The sequence below is a fragment of the Trifolium pratense genome, linkage group LG6, assembly GCF_020283565.1.
Source record: "Trifolium pratense cultivar HEN17-A07 linkage group LG6, ARS_RC_1.1, whole genome shotgun sequence".
NCBI classification, from domain to species: domain Eukaryota; kingdom Viridiplantae; phylum Streptophyta; class Magnoliopsida; order Fabales; family Fabaceae; genus Trifolium; species Trifolium pratense.
The window spans coordinates 22,905,788-22,926,723 of record NC_060064.1 but is presented as its reverse complement, the minus strand read 5'-3'; the positions used below and the strand labels follow the sequence as shown (position 1 = coordinate 22,926,723).

Sequence of the window (20,936 nt, the reverse complement as noted above, 5' to 3'; positions counted from 1 at the left end):
TTTAATCTTTTTTTAGTAAAATGGATCCCAACAATTCTTCTAATTATCCTAACAATTCTCAAAATTCCAACAATTATCAAAACTTCAACAATTATCAAAAACAATTATCAAAATCCCAAGAATTATCAAAATTCAAATCAATTTTTCAACCAACATCCTCAAAACATACCTAATTTTGGTTTAACACCAAATTTCAACCAATCATCCTTTGTTCCAAACTTTCATCCATATTATGGATCTATGCTGAGAAATCCATCTCAAACACCCCCGTTTAATGGTTACATGCCGATGGTTAATGAAAATTTTCCGAATGGTGGTACAACTAACTTTCCCGAATTTTCAACACAAATAACTATTGCTAATGAAGATTCAACTCCTAAGAGCAAGAAAAACCAGCAACCATCATGGAACACTGAAAAAAATTTGGTGCTAATTAGTGGGTGGATCAAATTTGGAACAAGCAGTGTTGTCGGGAGAAACCAGAAAGGTGAAACATATTGGGGTCAAATTGCTGACTATTGTAATAAGCATTGCTCATTCGATCCTCCGCGTGATGGAGTTGCATGCCGAAACCGTTTTAATTATATGAACAAAATATTGGGTAAATGGATTGGCGCTTATGATGGCGCTAAGCGTCTAAAAGGAAGTGGTTGGTCCGAGAATGATGTTTTGGCAAAAGCGCAGGAAATATATGCATGTGGGAAGAATGTTCGGTTCATTTTAATGGAAGAATGGAATGCTCTCCGTGATCAACCACGTTATAGTAGTCAAGTAGGATTTGGAAGTAGTGGATCTAAGAGATCTCACAGAGATCTCACGAGAGTGATGCATGTGGCTCAAACTCTGTAGGATCTAGTGCTCGTCCTACTTTTGAATTTTTCTTTCATAATTTTTTTTTAGTTCTCTAGTATACCCACCCCAAACTTAAGTTGTTGCTAATTCCAAAAGCAAGCCCAAACTTAGTGACATGCATTGTGCAAAAACCACTAAAGGTATCTAATTCTCCAAGAAAATCATTTTTTTTTTTAATATTATTTTGATAACTTGGGTCAGATAACAAACAAAACATTTTTCTTTAAGCTCAAAGGGGTTAAACAAAGGATAAGCAATGATAAAGGTGGCTAGAACAGGCTCAAGGTACCAAACAACTTGCCTCGTGTGTGCATCACAACAATAAATCAATTAAAGAGAACATGCGCAAATTCTAGAGACATAGCTAAGTGTGGAATTCTCATAATCATCAAAAGAAATCAGTGTTTGGGCTCAAAATCTCACGGTTTTGCTGGATTAAACTATGGTCAATATTTGTGAGAGTCCCTAAGCTTTGCCTAAATTATCACTATGATGCATCAGAAACAATCAAAAACATCACACATTCATATCATGCATTTAGTCAACAATTTTGAATCTAAGATGATAGCCAAACAAATTTCAAATAGTGTGAGGTTTTCAAAAAGACTAAGACATTCAAAGAAAACAAAACGACTAGCTCAAGTACTTATTATAGACCAAAATCAAGCATGCAACAATTTCAACAAAAGAAACATAACAAACAGGCCAAAAAGAATTCATAGAGGAGGAGAAGGAAAGTAAAGATGAATGGCACAAAACCTCAATCCTGCTCAGGCATGTTATGATCATGATCAAAACGAGGCAAGTTTTCAGGAAATTGCATTGAGGAAGACCCTCCTTCATCCGGGAGGCCAGCTGCCCTCCTTTGGCGAATGTAGGTGGCACGGTTCACTTCATGTGTAGCTGCCATGCTCCTAACTCTTTGATTATAGGCTTCATCAAAATCATGCATTGTTGGATATCTAGGATAGAAATATGCCGGGACTTGCTCTCGGTAACGCATGGATTCTTGCCATAAGGCGGATGAAGTGTCATAGTGGTCCGCCATATCAATTCCCTGTTGAGTGCTCATATCCATCTTCCACACCATATCCGCAAGAACATTCGCATCATATTGCGGAGCTGGAAAACTCTCCATTTCCGGAGCTTGTGGCATTTCATTAGACATGTGTGGCATTTCATTGTGCATCATATTTTCAACATTTTCCTCCCTTTCTTCACCTCCTCCCTCAACCGTGTAATCCATCACATCATCCACATCAGCAAACGGAATGAATGTCTTCCCAAAAGTTTTTCTTCTCACATCTCTCACAAAAGCCGTAGTGACTTTTCTAGGTTCTTCTATATGATCATCATTAAAAGCAGCAACATTTTGATCAAGACAAAGTTTTGTGATCAAACAGAGATGTGTCAGACTATATGAACCCGGATCTTTCTGGATAAGTGAAGCCAAATCATCACTCAAAATTGTGCCCAAATCTATGTCTTCACTTAGCAAGATGGCTTGAAGTGCTAGCCCTACATCCATTGCAATCTCAGAATTGTTCCCACTTGGCTCCACATTGTTTAGCCAAAATTCCGCCCAAATCCGTGGAATATCCAACAAATCAGCGGTTTTAAACCGCTGGGGTGGGAGCTGTCTAGATGGTTTCACCCATACACTTCCAGGTGCGGTCAACTGAGACTTTAATGCCTCACGTTTATCCGATGACATGGTTGGCCTATTCTCACGTCTATGTTTCAAGACACAAAATTCAGGAACAATAAAATGAAACACCCTATTGTTCATATACCCCGCGTACTTTAGCAATAGGGTGTTTCATTTTATTGTTCCTGAATTTTGTGTCTTGAAACATAGACGTGAGAATAGGCCAACCATGTCATCGGATAAACGTGAGGCATTAAAGTCTCAGTTGACCGCACCTGGAAGTGTATGGGTGAAACCATCTAGACAGCTCCCACCCCAGCGGTTTAAAACCGCTCATTTGTTGGATATTCCACGGATTTGGGCGGAATTTTGGCTAAACAATGTGGAGCCAAGTGGGAACAATTCTGAGATTGCAATGGATGTAGGGCTAGCACTTCAAGCCATCTTGCTAAGTGAAGACATAGATTTGGGCACAATTTTGAGTGATGATTTGGCTTCACTTATCCAGAAAGATCCGGGTTCATATAGTCTGACACATCTCTGTTTGATCACAAAACTTTGTCTTGATCAAAATGTTGCTGCTTTTAATGATGATCATATAGAAGAACCTAGAAAAGTCACTACGGCTTTTGTGAGAGATGTGAGAAGAAAAACTTTTGGGAAGACATTCATTCCGTTTGCTGATGTGGATGATGTGATGGATTACACGGTTGACGGAGGAGGTGAAGAAAGGGAGGAAAATGTTGAAAATATTATGCACAATGAAATGCCACACATGTCTAATGAAATGCCACAAGCTCCGAAAATGGAGAGTTTTCCAGCTCCGCAATATGATGCGAATGTTCTTGCGGATATGGTGTGGGAGATGGATATGAGCACTCAACAGGGAATTGATATGGCGGACCACTATGACACTTCATCCGCCTTATGGCAAGAATCCATGCGTTACCGAGAGCAAGTCCCGGCATATTTCTATCCTAGATATCCAACAATGCATGATTTTGATGAAGCCTATAATCAAAGAGTTAGGAGCATGGCAGCTACACATGAAGTGAACCGTGCCACCTACATTCGCCAAAGGAGGGCAGCTGGCCTCCCGGATGAAGGAGGGTCTTCCTCAATGCAATTTCCTGAAAACTTGCCTCGTTTTGATCATGATCATAACATGCCTGAGCAGGATTGAGGTTTTGTGCCATTCATCTTTACTTTCCTTCTCCTCCTCTATGAATTCTTTTTGGCCTGTTTGTTATGTTTCTTTTGTTGAAATTGTTGCATGCTTGATTTTGGTCTATAATAAGTACTTGAGCTAGTCGTTTTGTTTTCTTTGAATGTCTTAGTCTTTTTGAAAACCTCACACTATTTGAAATTTGTTTGGCTATCATCTTAGATTCAAAATTGTTGACCAAATGCATGATATGAATGTGTGATGTTTTTGATTGTTTCTGATGCATCATAGTGATAATTTAGGCAAAGCTTAGGAACTCTCACAAATATTGACCATAGTTTAATCCAGCAAAACCGTGAGATTTTGAGCCCAAACACTGATTTCTTTTGATGATTATGAGAATTCTACACTTAGCTATGTCTCTAGAATTTGCGCATGTTCTCTTTAATTGATTTATTGTTGTGATGCACACACGAGGCAAGTTGTTTGGTACCTTGAGCCTGTTCTAGCCACCTTTATCATTGCTTATCCTTTGTAGAACCTTCAAAACCATTATTTTGAGTAGCCGCGAATTGCCATGACAATTGCCCAACTTGAGTTTCCAAGTTCTTAATTGAAGCTTCATGATTCTTATTGGCAATATCTTGGTTAGCTTTCATTTGATCTTGGCTAACCTTCATAGCTTCGAAGTTCCCTTGAGTCACCTTTATGAATTGAGTAAGTGTATCCTCTAATTGAGAAGGTCTCCTTTGTTGAGAGTTTTGTGAAGAAGATTGTTGTTGAGATTGATTTGAGTTTTGATTTCCTCCCCAACCAAAGTTTGGATGATCTCTCCAACCTGGGTTATAAGTGTTTGAATATGGATCGTGCTTTGGGTTGTTCCTTTTGAAGTTGGCTAGATACTTTGCCTCTTCTGACCCTTCAGGAAAACATTGGCCATTAGCATGTCCTTATCCACAAAAATCACATTTCACTTCATTAGCTGCCATGACTGGCATTTGGGAATTGGAAGTGCTAGTGATGTGTTTCAACACAGCTGCCATTTGAGAATTCATCAATGTAGATTGGGCCAAGAGAGCAGTTTGAGTATCAAGCTCTAGCATGCCTGCCTTCTTCTTTGCACCACGATCATTTTCAACTCTGTATTCATTTTGAGCCATGGATTCCACCAACTCTCTAGCTTCAGCTTGATTTTTTTTTTCAAAGATCCACCTGCTGATGCATCCAGAAACATTCTAGTTTGAGCTCTCAATCCTTGTGTGAAATGCTGCATTTGAGTATGACTATCAAGCCCATGCTTAGGACACTTTTTCAGGCACAGTTTGAATCTTTCCCATGCATCATACAATGTTTCAGAATCTCCTTGCTCAAAACTTGTAATGTCAGCTCTTCTGTCAAGATACTTATGAATTGGAAAGTACCTATCCATGAATTTCATTTCTAGCTCTTGCCAAGTAGTGATGGTCTTAGGTGGTATTGTGTCCAGCCAGTCTTTAGCTCTTCCAGTTAGCGAGTACTTGAAAAGCCTTAATCTCTTATCTGATTCAGATACTACTGGTGGGTCTGTGTAGTCACAAGCTTCATAGAAATGCTCCAGGTGGAGATTTGGACATTGTGTTTCTGCCCCTGAGTATTGATTCTCTTTGAGGGTGCTGAGCACTGAATTCTTGATATCAAATGACACATGATTCCTAGGTTGAAAACCCAGATTGGCAAGCTCTCCATTGTTTCTTTGACCATAGTCACCTAACGTCCTTTCAGGCACAACCGGTGGAGGCGGTGGTGGATTTCCAGCCATGATGTTGGCTTCGTTGTCCGATGTGTCTGGACTAGAAACCACTTCTTCACTACTTTCTTGTGCAACACCTGCTAACCGGGCAGCCTCTCGGGCTAACCGAACTGCTTTTCTGTTTGCTTTAGCTGTTTTCTCTATTTCAGGATCAAAGATAAGTTCTCTGACTGCTTTTCTACCTTGCATAAACAACCAGAAAATACCTTAAGAAGCAACTGCACTACACAAGAATGAAAAAGAAAATAAAATTCAGAACTTATTTTTGTATATATATTTTTTATAATTAACATAAACAAAAACTTAATCAACAATAAAACAATAAAATTTAAAAAGTATGAATCAATTGCCTTGTTGATTTAATCAACAATCCCCGGCAACGGCGCCAAAAACTTGATAGAAATTTAGCAAGTGTACTAAATAGCCGTCAAGTAGTATAATAAAATCGTTCTTTCCGCAGGGATTGTTGTAAATCACTTGTAAATTGAAGACATACTTATGTAAATTGACATAAATTGTAAAGGGGGGTCTTGTTCGGTTTCAAGTTTAAATTTTTAAACTTTGGAATTGCTTTGGTGTTTAGATTGATGTAAGAAAAGCGATTGGTCCTTTTTGGGTCATCTAATTACTATTTCTCTTGGTAATGTCATGTATGATAACGAATTATTCAAATTAGTTTCATGATTTGATTAAAACATAATTGATTATGCCCAATGTCTTGGTAACATAATCCTCTCTCATGATCATCAATCCCTAATTTCTTAGTAAGACCTATGATATGTGAGGAAGAAAAACTTTAATCTTAAAATCTCAATTAACAATCCGAAATGTCTTAAGTGAAAGTTAATTGATTAATTATTCCTAGATCGATGATTTATTCCCATTTTCATGGTAAAACAAACAATTGAAATCATCACACAATTGATCAGATCATGTAAAGCATTAAGAACAAAGAACAATCAATAGAAACTAACTTCGTAATTCATTAATCATATCATATGACAATCACATAATTCAAGATCAAAAGTAATTAGAATCACCTAAGGACCAATCATGAGAATTTAGCTAGACATTGCAAATTCAGAAATTACATCAATTAAAATGAAAGAAAGCATGATTACAAGAAGAATCTTGATGTGTTTCCACACTGGAATCCTTGCTTGGTCGCTCTTTGATCTTCCAAAATCGCTCCAAATGCTGTTCTTCGTGTAAAAATTCGATACCGATCCAGATCTGATGTTTCCCTTTTATAGAACTGATCAGAAATAACGTTTTCCGCCTGAGGCACAGAATTTTCGCCCCAGGCGCCAGAATTTCGCCTGAAACGCCAGAACAGAGAGCAAACCAGTTTCTTCAGCAATGTTTCCGCCCCAGGCGAAAAATACTTCAAATTTCACAAATTTTCATCTGCTATCTTCCTTTGCATGTAGTTTCAAATCAGTGTCTTATTCTTCATGATTTAGGTCAAAAACCTCTAAAAACACTTGAAAATGGTCTTTATTTCCATGTAATGACTAACGTCATCAAGCATGGGAAGGTCAATTTACTAGGGGGGATAAGGGAACCACCACAGTTATTCTTGAAGCAGTTGCATCTCATGATCTATGGATCTTGCATGCATTTTTTGGATGTCCGGGAACGTTGAACGATATAAACGTTCTAGACCGGTCACCGGTGTTTGATGACGTGGAACATGGAAATGCTCCTACTGTTAATTTCTTTGTGAATCAGCATCCCTATGATATGACATACTATCTAGCTGATGGTATCTACCCTTCTTATCCAACTTTCGTCAAATCGATTAGACTTCCTCAAAGTGAACCTGATAAGTTATTTGCAAAATATCAGGAGGGATATCGGAAGGACATCGAACGTGCATTTGGAGTTCTTCAAGCTCGATTTAAAATCATCCGTGAACCAGCTCGTTTGTGGGACATAGCCGATTTGGGTATCATAATGAGATCATGCATCATATTACATAATATGATTGTTGAGGATGAACGAGACTCATATGCTCAACGTTGGACCGATTTTGAGCAATCTGAGGAAAGTGGATCTAGTGCACCGCAACCATACTCGACCGAGGTGTTACCCGCTTTTGCAAATCATGTGCGTGCTAGATCCGAGTTCCGTGATCCAAAAGGTCATCAAGAATTGCAAGCAGATTTAGTGAAGCACATATGGACAAAGTTTGGAATGGGACGTGATTGAAGATTATTGTATCGTACTGATTATTACGTTGTTGCTCGTGTGTTTATCGCATTTTAAATTATTTGTATCGTACTAATTATGTTGCTTGTGTGTTGTATTGCATTTCAAAATATTTGTATCGTACTAATTACGTTACTTGTGTGTTGTATTTTAAATTAAGTTAAGATGATTTGTATCGTATAATTTCATTAAATAAATTTTGTTTTTATTACAAAAAACTAAAAAATAAATCGTTAAGTGTTAATTATTTTAATTTAATTTTAATCGATAATTGTAATTTTATGTAATTATAAAAACAAAAATATAAATTTAAATAAGAATATGAAATAAAAAGTGGTGGGGTAGAGAAAGTGGTGGGGTAAAAAACTATTGGAGAGGGTAAAAGTTGAATAAGTGTTGAATGATTATGTGGAAAAAAGAGAAAATGATGTGGAGTGTTGGGAAGTGAAAAAGTGGTGTTGAATTTATTTTGCCATTGTATATGGTCTTAGTCAAATTCTGGTTGCTTGTTATATTGTGTATGGTAATCTTAATCAAAATTTGAGATCAAGAATGTGCTAGTTTTTAATCTAGTACAAATGTGAATGTCATTTTTGTTTTAAACATGTAGTTTAAAAGTTATGGACTCAAATTTGAAATATTCTCAAAACAAGTTGAATTCAAGTTTTTTTTTTTTTTTTTATAGTCAATAGATAAATTGGGGTATTTTTTTTAAAAATTAAAACACTGATTTGCTTTTAAAAAAATGTTAAAACAATTGTAATTGGGCCGTCACAGTTAAATTGGTCCAAAAATGGTCCAACCAGAATCAAATTGCCCGCTAACCCACTAAAATTGAAAATCCGAACCCGACGTAAATGTTCTCAATAATTGGGCGGATTGGGCCATATGTTTTGATTTGCAGTTTGGGTTGGGTAGGTAGCAAGCAATTTTTTTCTCAGTTTTTGCAATTTTACACACTCGCTACTTAATCAACGAGGGGTAAAATTGAAAACTCGGGTCATGCTTAAAAAAATCAGGGAGCGCAACAAAAAAAAAACTCTTAAAAATAGTAGAAATTGTCTTTTAAAAACCATGTATAACTTATTTTGTATGCCACAAATTCATACTTAATTTTTTAAAAAAAGTTTTGAGCCATGTCCAACTCTATGGGCTATGTCAAGACATCTGCGGGCAATCTAATATGATGTTTTCTCTTCCCACCTCAAGTGAATCTTTTATACCCCCAATATTCCAATTTTGCCTTTGTAGAAAAATTCGGTTGGCAGAAACCGAATTTTTATTAGTGCAAATTCAGAGTAAATTTCAGTTTTTAGAAACCGAAATTTGTTTTCAAGGCAAAAAAAAACTTCGGTTTCTACGAACCGAAGTTTCTACGAACCGAATTTACTAACTCAATTTTTTTTTATGTTTAATGAAATCTTTGCAAACTCATGAAGATGACTACGAAAAAAAATAACATGTGGGTTGAGAACGGGAGTGGAATATCACTCTCCATTCCCCCTTCCTCTTTAAAATCTCCAAAATTTGTAGTCCCTTCGGACCTTTTCATAAGAATTTTTTGACTTTTTAGGTTCATTTAATAATTAATGTATTTGGTTTATATTATGGACCAAATACATTAGCTATTCAATGAAAACAAAAAAATTGACCGTCTCTTATAAAAAGGATCGGAGGGAGTATCATTTTTCATATTTAAATAAATTATTACATTAAATATAAATTTAAGAGTTTAATTATTTTGCACTGTCAGTTTAAAGTTATTTTACACATGCGTAAAATAATGGGTTGTCACATCATTTAATGAATGTGACACGTCATGTGTTTTAAAATACATGAGATGATGTGTCAATATATTATTAAATGGATGTGTAAAATACACTGACAGTGTATATAAATTAAATTCTAAAAGTAATTTTAAGATAATTAAAAAATTACAAAATTTTAAAATTTTAATAATCCATATTTTTTGTGAACATTAACCCGTGCATTTATACTGGTATACAGTAAGGGGTGTATTGGATTGAGATTTCATGAGATTTTAAAAGATTCTTTTATGACAAAAAAATCTTGAGGTATTCAATCAAGATTTTTACAAAAGTTTAATAAATCGTATGGTATTCAATTAAGACAAACATGATTTTTTTTAGGGCAACAAAATCTGTTGGTATTCAATTGAGATTTGTTACTACTTTTAAAATGTCTATTGGTATTCAAAAGTCTATCGATTTTGATGGATTATTTTTTGGAATGAATTTTGAGAGACTTTTTAGTTTAAAATACACTTGATAGACTTTTTCAACAATCTCACCAAAAATCTTAAGACATTTTTTAACTCTCAAAGACTTTTTATTTTCATAATCGTTGTATCAAATTTCTTATTCTTCTTTATTACTTTCTTATTAAAAAAGTCTTGTACAAAAAGTCTTTAAAATCTCACAAAATCAATATAGTCCAACAAAATTTCATAAAATCATCAAGATTTTTTTTTTGCCAAAATTGTATCGTAAAATCTCAATCCAATACACCCTCCTAAAAGTGGCCTGAATGACAAACATGAAGCCAAGAATAAAGAACATAAAAAACTGGACCACTTTCATTCTTAAAATGTTATCATAATAAATAATAACTATCATCATATCATAAAAAACTACAAATTGAATTATGAAATTCAAATTCAACGGGGAAAGAAAAGCCATAATAAGGAAATTATGTATAGATGAAAACTTCCCCAAAACGGCATTCTCATTAATCAGATTTTGTTTGTATAGTATTTGTTTGTGAACAAGCTGAACCAGGACTCTCAAGAACTCGTGATTCTGATTCCGATTCCGATTCAAACGTCACCGTTTCCTCTGTTTTCACCTTCTCACCAACAAAAACAATGGTACATTTCTCAATTTTCATTTCACAGTTTCAATTAATCGATTAATTAAGGCGAAATTGCTTCGAAATCCTGAGAAAATTTAGGAAATTCTCATATAACATACCTGTGATGGTGATGGCGATGGTGCTGCTTCGTTGATAATCTTTTCATGTTCCTTCTCTCTAAGAGTTCTAATCGGAGAAACTCTCTGTTGCAATTGAAAACGTTAAAATCGATATTGAGAAATCAAAATTAGAAACGAATCGAACTGTGAAATGAAATTCATACCATGCATCGATACTTGAGTTCCTTTAAACGGAACAATCGATCGACTTGAATCTCGAGATTCTTCTGAATCTCGCTTTTCTCTTCCATCTCCTTCATCTTCGCGTCAAGTAACGCTTCTCTATCTTTCAGCTTTTTCTCTGTTTTCTCTTTATCTGTTCTCAATCTCTCCAGCTTCTTCTTGATCGCGGTCAGCTCCTCCGCAAGCGAAGTTTCCAGAGGAGGAGTCGCGATCGGACGGTTTTCCTTGTCGGCGTTCTGGAATAGTGTGATCTCAAAACATGACTGATCGAGCTTCGGCTTTGTGAAAGGATGGAGAGGGAGATTAGCAGGAGTGTTTTTAGGCTGAAGTGGTGTCCGGCCAGATCGCGGCCGGACTTTCGGTGTTCCGGTGGCAGGTGTTTGCATTTGCGTTTTGTTTAGCGTCGTGTTTGGTTGATTTGTTATTAGTTTTTTTTTTTTTTGGTTTGGTTGAGATGAAAGAATTGGAGAGTGGTGTGAGTGAATAAAAAGGTGGAGTGGAGTGTGAAAATGATGATGATGATGTAAGTAAGTTTCGAATTTGAAACTAGACAAGCGGTAACGGCTAGTGCTTTTTTTCTTTAGTTTTTTGACTTAAGCTAATGATTTTTTCTTTAAGAAAAGTCCACATTGGATTCTTCATTATTGGACATTTTTTTTTTTATAAATATATAAATCCAAGTTTGAATTTAGCAAACTATTTTCGTCACTTTTCATTGGGAATCAAACCGGCGAAAATTGAATCTAGTAGAATGAACTAGACTACCATAATACAAAGAAGACAAATGCTAAATAGTGCCCCCGGGGCACTCTTTAAGCCCTTAAATAGTAAGCTTTTTATAGAATTTTTATCGGAATGCGTAAAGTCAACGCATTGGAAATTGTAGTGTTTAACTTTTTGAATAAAAAGTTTCTTTAAATGGAATGCTTAAAGAGTGCCCCGGGGGCACTCGTTAGCAAGACCCTACAAAGAAATAATAGGTTCAGGATTCAAGAAGAAAAAATATATTATGTGAGTTTAGTTCAGTTGATAGAAAAATTGTATTAATATATATGCAACGTAGTTGGAGTTCGAATCCCGGTCAACCCATTAAACTATTTGACAAAAAATTGTAAAAAAAAAAAAACTATTTGAGAAAAAAAAAGGAATTATGTGATTTTTGGGAGGGAAAGTCAGGTTGACTTTATGAGAGGAAAAGATCGGTCCAAACGCATGTCATTCTCTTAAAAATGAGACCTAAAAAAAGTATAGGATAGTAATATTAGTAAATTAGAGGGTGTAAAAATTAATTATATTACATCAAACTATACGGCACAATAATCATGCTCGGTTTCATTAAAGAAAAAAAAAAAAAAAATCAATAGTAACAGAGACCGGCGAACTAGCGTTTGATAAAAAAAAAAAAAAATTAGCATAACACTAACACACGGGTAACACACCACTATTTACGTTTTTTTTTTTAAATCAAAGATGATCTTTTTATTAAAAAAAGTTATGCTTTTTTTATTAAGGACTTTTAGCATTTCTCTTTTCTTTAACACCCACGTAATTTCTAATTTTCTATGCTAAATAGCAAATATTTTGTTAATTTGTGATTATTAGTAGATTTGGTATTGTGTGATAGCAAATATATGTAATACATTTTTTATATCAAATCTTGTGAAAATCTTTTTACAAATAGATTTGATTCACGTGAAAATCTTTTTACAAATAGATTTGATTTACTTTTTCAGCAAGTAAATTTAGTTTTTTGATATGATAATTATTACCGATTTGATCTATATTTAGATTGTCTGTAAGATTTTGTTAAAAGAATTTATTTACATGTAACACTGTAATAAATTTTCTAAATAAAAGTTGTATTAAAAACAAATCTAAATCAAAGAATCTATTTGAGAGATCATAAAGATTTCTTTTACTTGTTGAGAAAGAAACAACACTAGTAACTTGAGAGAGTATATAAATAGGGAGTGTCTATTGAAGCTTTAGACATAGTAATTGTAGTATTCCAAAAAGGGTAATCATGAGTCAAAAATATTACTTACTTCTACGCCTTTGGTTAATGCCTTATACCCACAAACTATTTTCCTTAGAAAATGGCTCTTCTCTTAAACAAATTTCTATATCTATGCAAAACATGAAGTGTAGTCTATCATTTCACATTGTTTCCAATTCTTGCAATGGCTTAGTGTGTTTGTATTCAGATTTTGCTTGTGGAAGGGATGTTTTTCTATGCAATCCAACAACAAGGGAAGTGAGGCTTCTTCCATCATCATATTTGGTCACAAAAGTAAAAGATGGGATGGTACTAGGTGTTGGAATTGGACATCATATAAGAAGTGAAGATTTAATTAAGGTTGTTAGGATGTGGGTTAGTTACAGCAAATGTCGTCGTAATAAGGAGTATATTTTTGAAGAATATGATTTGAGAAGTGATTCTTGGAGAACAATTCAAAGTGCTAATCCATGGTCTTGTGAATTTGACACTTCTTGTTTTGCAATGTATTTTAATGGGATTTATTATTGGTGGGGAAAAAGTAAAGGCTTGACTGAAACAATCCTTGCATTGGATGTGGGAGGTGGGATTCTTAGCAAGGTGAAATTGCCAAAAGATGTTGATATTAGTAGTTCAAGTGGAAGATATTTGGGTGTTTTAGGTGGGTGTATAACATTGGTTTGTCGTAAATTTGGCGATCAAAATGCTAACTTCGACATTTGGGTGACGGAAGGAGCTGGTGCTGTGAATTCTTGTTGGAACAAACTTCGAACTATAAAGCATAGTTCACTTTGTGTGCCATTGGGATTTTGGAAGGGAAATGAGCTTCTTGTAAAAATATTTGATAAAGTTAGATCTTATAATATTGATACAGAGGAAACTTATGATCTTAATTTTGAGAATGAAGAGAGAGACTTTGCTGACATATGTGAAGCTGTGTTTTGTGAAAAGAGCCTAGTTTCAGTCAACCCACAAACAAGGGTTGGATGTAGTAGAATGGGATATTGAAGTGTCTACATTTAGTTCAACAATGCTTCAAACAAGATCATTTAGGTTAAATAGGTTCTTTCTTAATGTTTTCAATTTGATTCATAATGTAATAATGATATTTTTATTGTTGGCAATGAATTAGTTACTTTTTTTTATCAATGAGAATAAGTTACTTAACCTAGCTATATTGGATACTAAGCCAAGGCATTTGAAGAGAAACCAAATATACTTGAGATATATAATTTGTCATTGTTTATTTGGTATGCAGTGTTGTAATACTCTTCTCTCAAGTCTAAACATCCTGCTAAAATAAATACAACAACAAAAAAGAAATCTAAAGAAATTCAAGGAAATCAACTATACAAAAGAAAAACTTCTTTACCAGAAAAAAGATAAAATAACTGTTAGCATGTCTAATAGGTTTATTTAAACTCCATTTTCATAAGAAATCTATATATGTATAGTATAATGCAGAAAAACCGTGAGATTAGAGGTAGTCCATGGGAAGCTCCCAGTTATCTTCATTATCATCCCAATCTCTTGGATTAGGTTTCTTTCTTCCAAAACTTTTCTTTCTCCTTGAAACACGACCATATGTCGTAGATTGTTCAGATTCATAATCTTCGACATCATCCACTGAGATTCCTACATTCTGGTTGCCCAAAAAACCCTGGTGGAGACAAGTAGGATGTTTTATGATTAAATAGACAAAATAAACGACTTATACAAAAACGGTTAAAGGATGCCTGAATTTATTTATCTATTTATAATGGGAAACGACACTGCTCAGCAAGTTTTCCCCACTGAATTCCAGATCAACTTCCAGAATGAAAAAGGAAAAAAAAATATTCTGGAGAGAGTAAGTCGCAGAAGAAACATTTTAGCAGCTAAGAAAATAATCGAATAGAACCCACTGACCAAGCAAACCTGGCACTTAGCAGCAGAAGAAACAGACCCGAGAGTAAGTTGCAGAAGAAACAGTTTTAGCAGCTAAGAAAATAATAAAAGCCACTGACCAAGCAAACCTGGCACTTGGCCGTTTCATTTTTGAACTAAAGGTACCTTTGAAAGCCTTTGTATTCGTAACGCTGCAGCTTCATGTACAACAACAGCATCAGATACTACTTCCAGTACATCCTCAACCATCAAAGAGTAGGTACTCACCTAAAATATTTAAATAGAAAAATAAATAATGAAGAAGGTAGCAAGTTGAATTACTTCAAATTTGGTTTTTGTCCATGAAAAGAATATATTCTGCGAGTCATACGACAGCCCCTAGTGTTTGCAGCTACAAATGCAAGTTTTGTGTGAATAGGTATACATATTTAATATCTTAACCCAAGATTTGAAATGTTCACTGAGATAGATGGGTAAAAGAATGGCAACTGTGATGCCATAAAAAATCTTAACAGTGCCGCCTAAGCATTTTATCTTCTTAACAAAGTGAGTTAACACAGATGGATTGAATTGAGGTTACTTTTGATTATAAGCACTAAATTGTAAAATGTGATCCTTAAGGGACTAAATGGAGAATAGGACCATTAGTGAGGGACCAAAATAGGTGTTTTGCCTAATTTTTATTAGTTAGATTTTGTGGAGTAAGAGTTAGCAACGATAATAATTTCCGTTTTATTCAATAGCCATATTAGGGGACACCAGAAAATCTATGGAATCACTTTCTATGATGATTAATTGAACAGAATGAAGGAAATCGGTGATATGAAAAATCATATGAAGTACTGGAGTTCTAGAAATAGGTGTTTTGCCTAATTTCAGTGGACTGCCAACTTAAATATAAGAAAAAGAAATTGGAGGAGGGAGGGAGCTCACATGTCCTCCCTCCCTCCAATATTGCACAAGACGGATACATATTTCCATTTAAGTTGGCAAAACCTGCATGTAATTTGTATATACTAATAACTGTAAAAAGAAGCAACCACGCTTACCAAACTTGATGGAATGATGGATAGTCCAAATGAGTCTATCTCAAGTTCTTCAACAGCACCTGAATTGATGCTGAAATTGTAGCCACGCACCTGAGAGTTAATATTTCAATAATTATATGATTAGAATATTAGAGATAAATAAATCCAGTAAATATTAGCACACAAAACAGTGCAAGAAACAGATAATCACCTTTCCGATATTTCGTAGAGAGGGCGTTACAACTCTGTATCCAACCTAGCAAATACAAACCGAATTAAGATATCTCCTAATTTGTATAAATTTGAAATAGTGGTACTGAAGCCAAGATTGACACCAGAAATTCCATGGAATCACTTTCTAGATAAAACTGTTGAAAATCATAATTTCCACAAGAGATCACTTTCCGATTTTCATATGGATAGAGTACAACTGACCACAACTAGTCATGTAACTTAAGCAGAAATGATATACCTTCAATTTACTCGTACATAATTGAATCAACTATCATTTACAACATGATTATTTGTTATAACTTATAACAACTCACTAAAATCTGGAAAAGGTTCCACCGACATTTCTTTTGTTTGTGTCTGGCTTCTCTCAGTATCTAACATTGTTATGCTAAAAAATCATAATTTCAAGGTACTTAGCAGGAAAGTCAAATGAAAAATTCATTCAAGCTGCCCAATGTAGAGAAGCACTCTAACTCCACTGTCCACTCCTAGTGTTATCTATAAAATAAAATCCTATACGGCCACAGGATAACTAGTGTGAGACAGTGAGTATATTGAGCACATTTAAATAAGATTTTGACATCCAGAGATAAATATTCAAATGGAGAGATTACTCTTCGGCAGGAAGGAAAAACATTCCGAAGAATGGAGATCAAATTATCCTTACATAACCCATAAATAAACAACAAACAGCATCAGATCATGCTAGGGATGTTCGTCCATTCAAGTGACATGTTTTATTGCTATAACTTTCAGAAAAGGGATTAAATTTATTGGTCACTTTAGTTTGTTCTAGTTTTTAGGAAACAGTTGTAATGTATCTGTTCAATCAAAAGAAGGTTGATTTTTCCTCTCACATTCCTAGAGAGGGCAACTAGGTTATGTAAAACTCCCACCGTGGTGGGGTCTAGAGAAGGGTTGAACCTGTTAAAGTTCACATTACCGGAGAGGAAACAATAAAATACTCTTGAATATGGGATATCAATTTTTAGTGTTCTCTCTACCCCCAAACAAGCCCTAATTCATAGTCAAGCAAATATGGCAAGAAAGGTAGGAAAAAGAAGCATTTAAACATTCTCTTTGAGAGTGATTTAGAACTTCACAGCCTGTGACATAATCCATTACAAGGGAACAGTGGCAGATCATATCGAAGGCATGATTAACTTACAAACCATGGGAAAAAAATCATGTGGTATAAGCTTTGATACTTTGAGCAATATTATACTTCTTTCTAAGGCATGATTTCAGTCTTGCATAAAACATAACTATCTTACATTATTTCAGTAAAAAAATACCATAGCATATTCAGGTATATTCGCTATCGCATATTCTGGAGAGTTTGAGCCTAATATAATATAAAAGAAGACATTTTATCCGTATTCTTCCGGACCATATGAACTCATCCCATAAATCATAAAAAAAATTGATTCACAAGTGAAGCCACAAGAAACAGTAAAACATACCAGAGTATCCAATCCAATCATTTTATATTCGTCGTCTATTATACTTTCATCTGGGACAAGGACAACATCCCCAACCTAACAAAGGAACAAGCAAAATAGTCAATACAGTGAACAAACTCAAGAAGTCACTTCCTGGCAAACCATATTTATAACTAGGAGTTCTATGCAGCCGCAAGACAAAATTTGTTTGGCTTAGCTTATTTGAGCTTATCTATTAACATAAGCATTTGTGAGACTGTTTAAGAGAGCTTATAGAAACAACTTATGACATTTCAATAAGTTATTTTCAGCTTATTTCCATAATCTCTCCGTGATAGCTTATGAAAACAATTTGAATTTATTTTATCTTTTGTAGTAGAAATAGCTTATACATAAACACTTATATTGATAAGTTCGTAAGCTATAAGCACCTAATTAAGTTGTTTATCCAAACTGAGTCAGGCCAAGTTGCAAATTTTCCATCAGAACATACAATGCAGTGGAATTTTGAAGCAAACAGATTTACAATACAACCCCTCTCCCACATCAAACAACAACCATAATTAACAGGTGTTTTGAAATAAGTGATTATCTTTGAAATCATTGCAGTCAAAAGAACTCCCAAAAAACATATATACATTATCAGTCTTAATTCAGTAAACTTGTTATACCTGACTGATATCCTCAAGAAGGAATTTTTCTGAATCCCCAGAAAGCAAGTTTGATCTCACCTCTACAAATAGGACAATCCACTGAAAATGAAATTCACCAAACAAATTAACTCATTAGTCCTATAAACAAAAACCCTTTAACAAACAAACAAAGTGTTATTATTATTATTATCTTCTGTGACTCACAGAGGTAGTGTCTACCCAAAGCTGGGAAACAAATCCCAAACTAAGAGCAGATTGAATGCTAATCACTTGCTTCGCCAACAAATTCGACCTTCTAATCACTTGTTTACGTTTTCTTAATCTAAGATTACCACCAAATTTCTCAAGTTTGTCATCTTTTCTCAAATCAACCCCATCATTTCCATCTCCATCTCTGCGAACCCGATGAATCAAATCATCTTCATCTTCTCCCAATTCATTCTCAATCTTTCCACTTCTCTTATCATCAATTTCATCCCTCCCAACAAATGGGATAGACCCATCAGTTTCATTGGACGAACCCTCATCATCAAGAGGGTTTCTTTCCAACTCCAACCCAAAATTGTTCTCCTGTTTGTCCTCAAATTGAAGTTCGTCGTAAAAGCTATGACCCTTTGATGGTGGAGCTGGCCTGCCATTGGACCTGGAGCTCAAAGCTGCTGAAACGCTCTTGTTGTTAGCATTGGTTTTGAATAGTTTGGGAGAAAAGAGGGAGAAGGAAATTGGGCTGAGATGGGTTCTGGTTGTTGAAGTTGGGTATGAATTGAGGAAGGGGAACCATGGAGGAGATTCTGCAGATGAAATGGCAAGTGGGTTTGTAGCCAGAAATTCGGTCATAGTAAGAGCCCAACAAATTCTGCAGAAGGGGAATACTGTGCTTGCTGCATGAACAAAATTCATATTTGGATAGAGGGCAATAACTTATTTTTTCGTGCCCCACATATTTCTCGAGGCGATTAGTTATCAGTCACCATTAAACAAAAACTTCGTAAATATAACACGATAACATTAAAAAAGTACATGGACATGTGTAATAAAAAAATCTACATTCATTTTTATTATTATTTTACTATTTTTCGGCCCTTGATGTTATGAGCTTTTGGATCCGTTCCTATCTACACCTTTTTCTTTTTACTCTTCAGTCATTTAAATAGTGGATATTATAAAATTACAGTGTTTTTTAAGGTGCTTTTTATTATTGTAGTACTACTTAGTTTAATTTACTTGCATACCTTTAATAGGTAGAAGCCATCAAGGAGTTGTGCAACCTTCAACAACCAAAAACGAAAATAATGACTTTGCTGTCCAATTTTGGTATAAACTCTTGGCTTGAGGCGATGTCTTCAATGGATCAAAAGTCCAAAATTTTCAAAATGTTGCGGTGGAAATGGATGTTGAAAGTGAATTCATTGTGGCCGATTGCTTGTTAAATGTTAGTGTTTTACTTCCTCCGTCTATAATTATAAGCACTCTTTTAAAGATAAAATTTCTTTCTAAATATAACCTCATTTTCAATTTCCTAGACACATTTATTATTATTTTTCCAAACATAACTCTACTTTGCATTGAAATACGAAAAGTCAACTACAAATAATTTTTTTCATAAAGGACAATTTAGTAATTCTAATACACAAAAAATACACATTTATTACCTTGCTAATTTTTTTAATCTACGGGGAAAATTTCAATGGAGGCTTATATCAAGGGAGAGAGAGGGAGTAGTTGTTAAAAGATGCAAGTAGGTGTAGCTAGGAATTTAGGTTCTCTTTTATGGTTTGAGAATGTCCCTAATCATGTCTCATCTATTATAGTATGTGATCTTATTATTAATTGCAATGAATGAGATATTTTTCAATAAAAAAATAATATGTATTACCTATCAATTGAGTTATATACTCATAGAAATATATCTACAATTTTTTTTCTTAAATGTAGTTTTGATACCACAAGTTCTACAATTGTTTGATTTTGCCCCTATAAGTTTCAATCGCTCAATTTTAACTCTTTAAATTTCTCAATTGCTCGACTTTAACCCAAAAGTTTCAATTGCTTGATTTTGGACCCCTAAATTTACCCCATTTTGCATTTGCTAGTCTCCCCTAAATGATAATGTGGTATTTTTAAAAAATATTTTTCTTTATTTTTAAAAAGATGTTTTAAAAATTAAAAACGATTCTAAAATATATAAAAAATTGTATTTAAAAAATAGTTGATAAAATAAAATAATTTTTTTGTTATAAGTAGTTTATAAAATAATCTTGTTATAAAAAAAATAGTTTAGCAATTTTTTATGAAATATATTTTGTATTTTATAAAATATCTTTTATTTATTTTTGAAAAATTTGTTTAATACAATCTTTTTATTTTATAATTTTTTATTTTAAACAAACTTCTATTTACTTAATTTAAACAATTATTTATAGTTTTAAAATACCATAAATAATTTTTAGTCAAAAAGTCAATGCAGACTAGAAAATGCAAGATGACGTAAATTTGAAGGACCAAAATCGATGAGAGGCCAAAATGAACAATTGTAAAATTTAAGAGATTAAAATCAAGCAACGAAAACATAAAAGTCAAAAACCAAACAATTGTGAAACAACTTATATAAAATTTGTGCAAGTAAAAAACTTATAAAAAAATTGTGAAACTTAAAGAGATGAAAATTAAATTTAAACTAAGCCAAAAAATTGTAAAACTTAAAATTCATAATTACAAAGCACACATGCATGTTTTATTCATTTTTCTTTTTAAAGATGCATGTTTTATTCAAAATCACTCGGTAATTCATAAATACAATAATACAAATTCTTTAAATTTGCATCCACTTTTGTTTGGTCCGGTCAAAATTTCCTAGA

General features: G+C 34.1%; 3 protein-coding genes and 1 pseudogene across 3 annotated transcripts; 2 read left to right on the top strand and 2 right to left on the bottom strand.

Moving 5' to 3' along the window:
- The first annotated feature begins 38 nt into the window (after window positions 1-38).
- Window positions 39-7,665, top strand: LOC123892861 (annotated as a pseudogene).
- Window positions 7,666-10,243: 2,578 nt separating this feature from the next.
- Window positions 10,244-11,326, bottom strand: LOC123892860. Its single transcript, XM_045942743.1, has 3 exons — window positions 10,820-11,326; window positions 10,656-10,739; window positions 10,244-10,530 (listed from the first exon to the last, which is right to left on the bottom strand). The coding sequence occupies exons 1-3, from the start codon at window positions 11,222-11,224 to the stop codon at window positions 10,414-10,416; spliced, it is 606 nt and encodes a 201-aa protein (XP_045798699.1). The 5' UTR covers window positions 11,225-11,326; the 3' UTR covers window positions 10,244-10,413.
- A 1,535-nt stretch (window positions 11,327-12,861) lies between these two features.
- Window positions 12,862-13,842, top strand: LOC123891929. The gene is made up of 2 exons (XM_045941793.1): window positions 12,862-13,143; window positions 13,195-13,842. The coding sequence occupies exons 1-2, from the start codon at window positions 12,862-12,864 to the stop codon at window positions 13,840-13,842; spliced, it is 930 nt and encodes a 309-aa protein (XP_045797749.1).
- A 342-nt stretch (window positions 13,843-14,184) lies between these two features.
- On the bottom strand, window positions 14,185-18,968 carry LOC123892859. Its single transcript, XM_045942742.1, has 7 exons — window positions 18,283-18,968; window positions 18,097-18,177; window positions 17,447-17,521; window positions 15,961-16,005; window positions 15,771-15,860; window positions 14,887-14,988; window positions 14,185-14,494 (listed from the first exon to the last, which is right to left on the bottom strand). Exons 1-7 carry the CDS (start codon window positions 18,913-18,915, stop codon window positions 14,312-14,314), a joined length of 1,209 nt encoding a protein of 402 aa, XP_045798698.1. The 5' UTR covers window positions 18,916-18,968; the 3' UTR covers window positions 14,185-14,311.
- Between the last annotated feature and the right edge of the window lie 1,968 nt (window positions 18,969-20,936).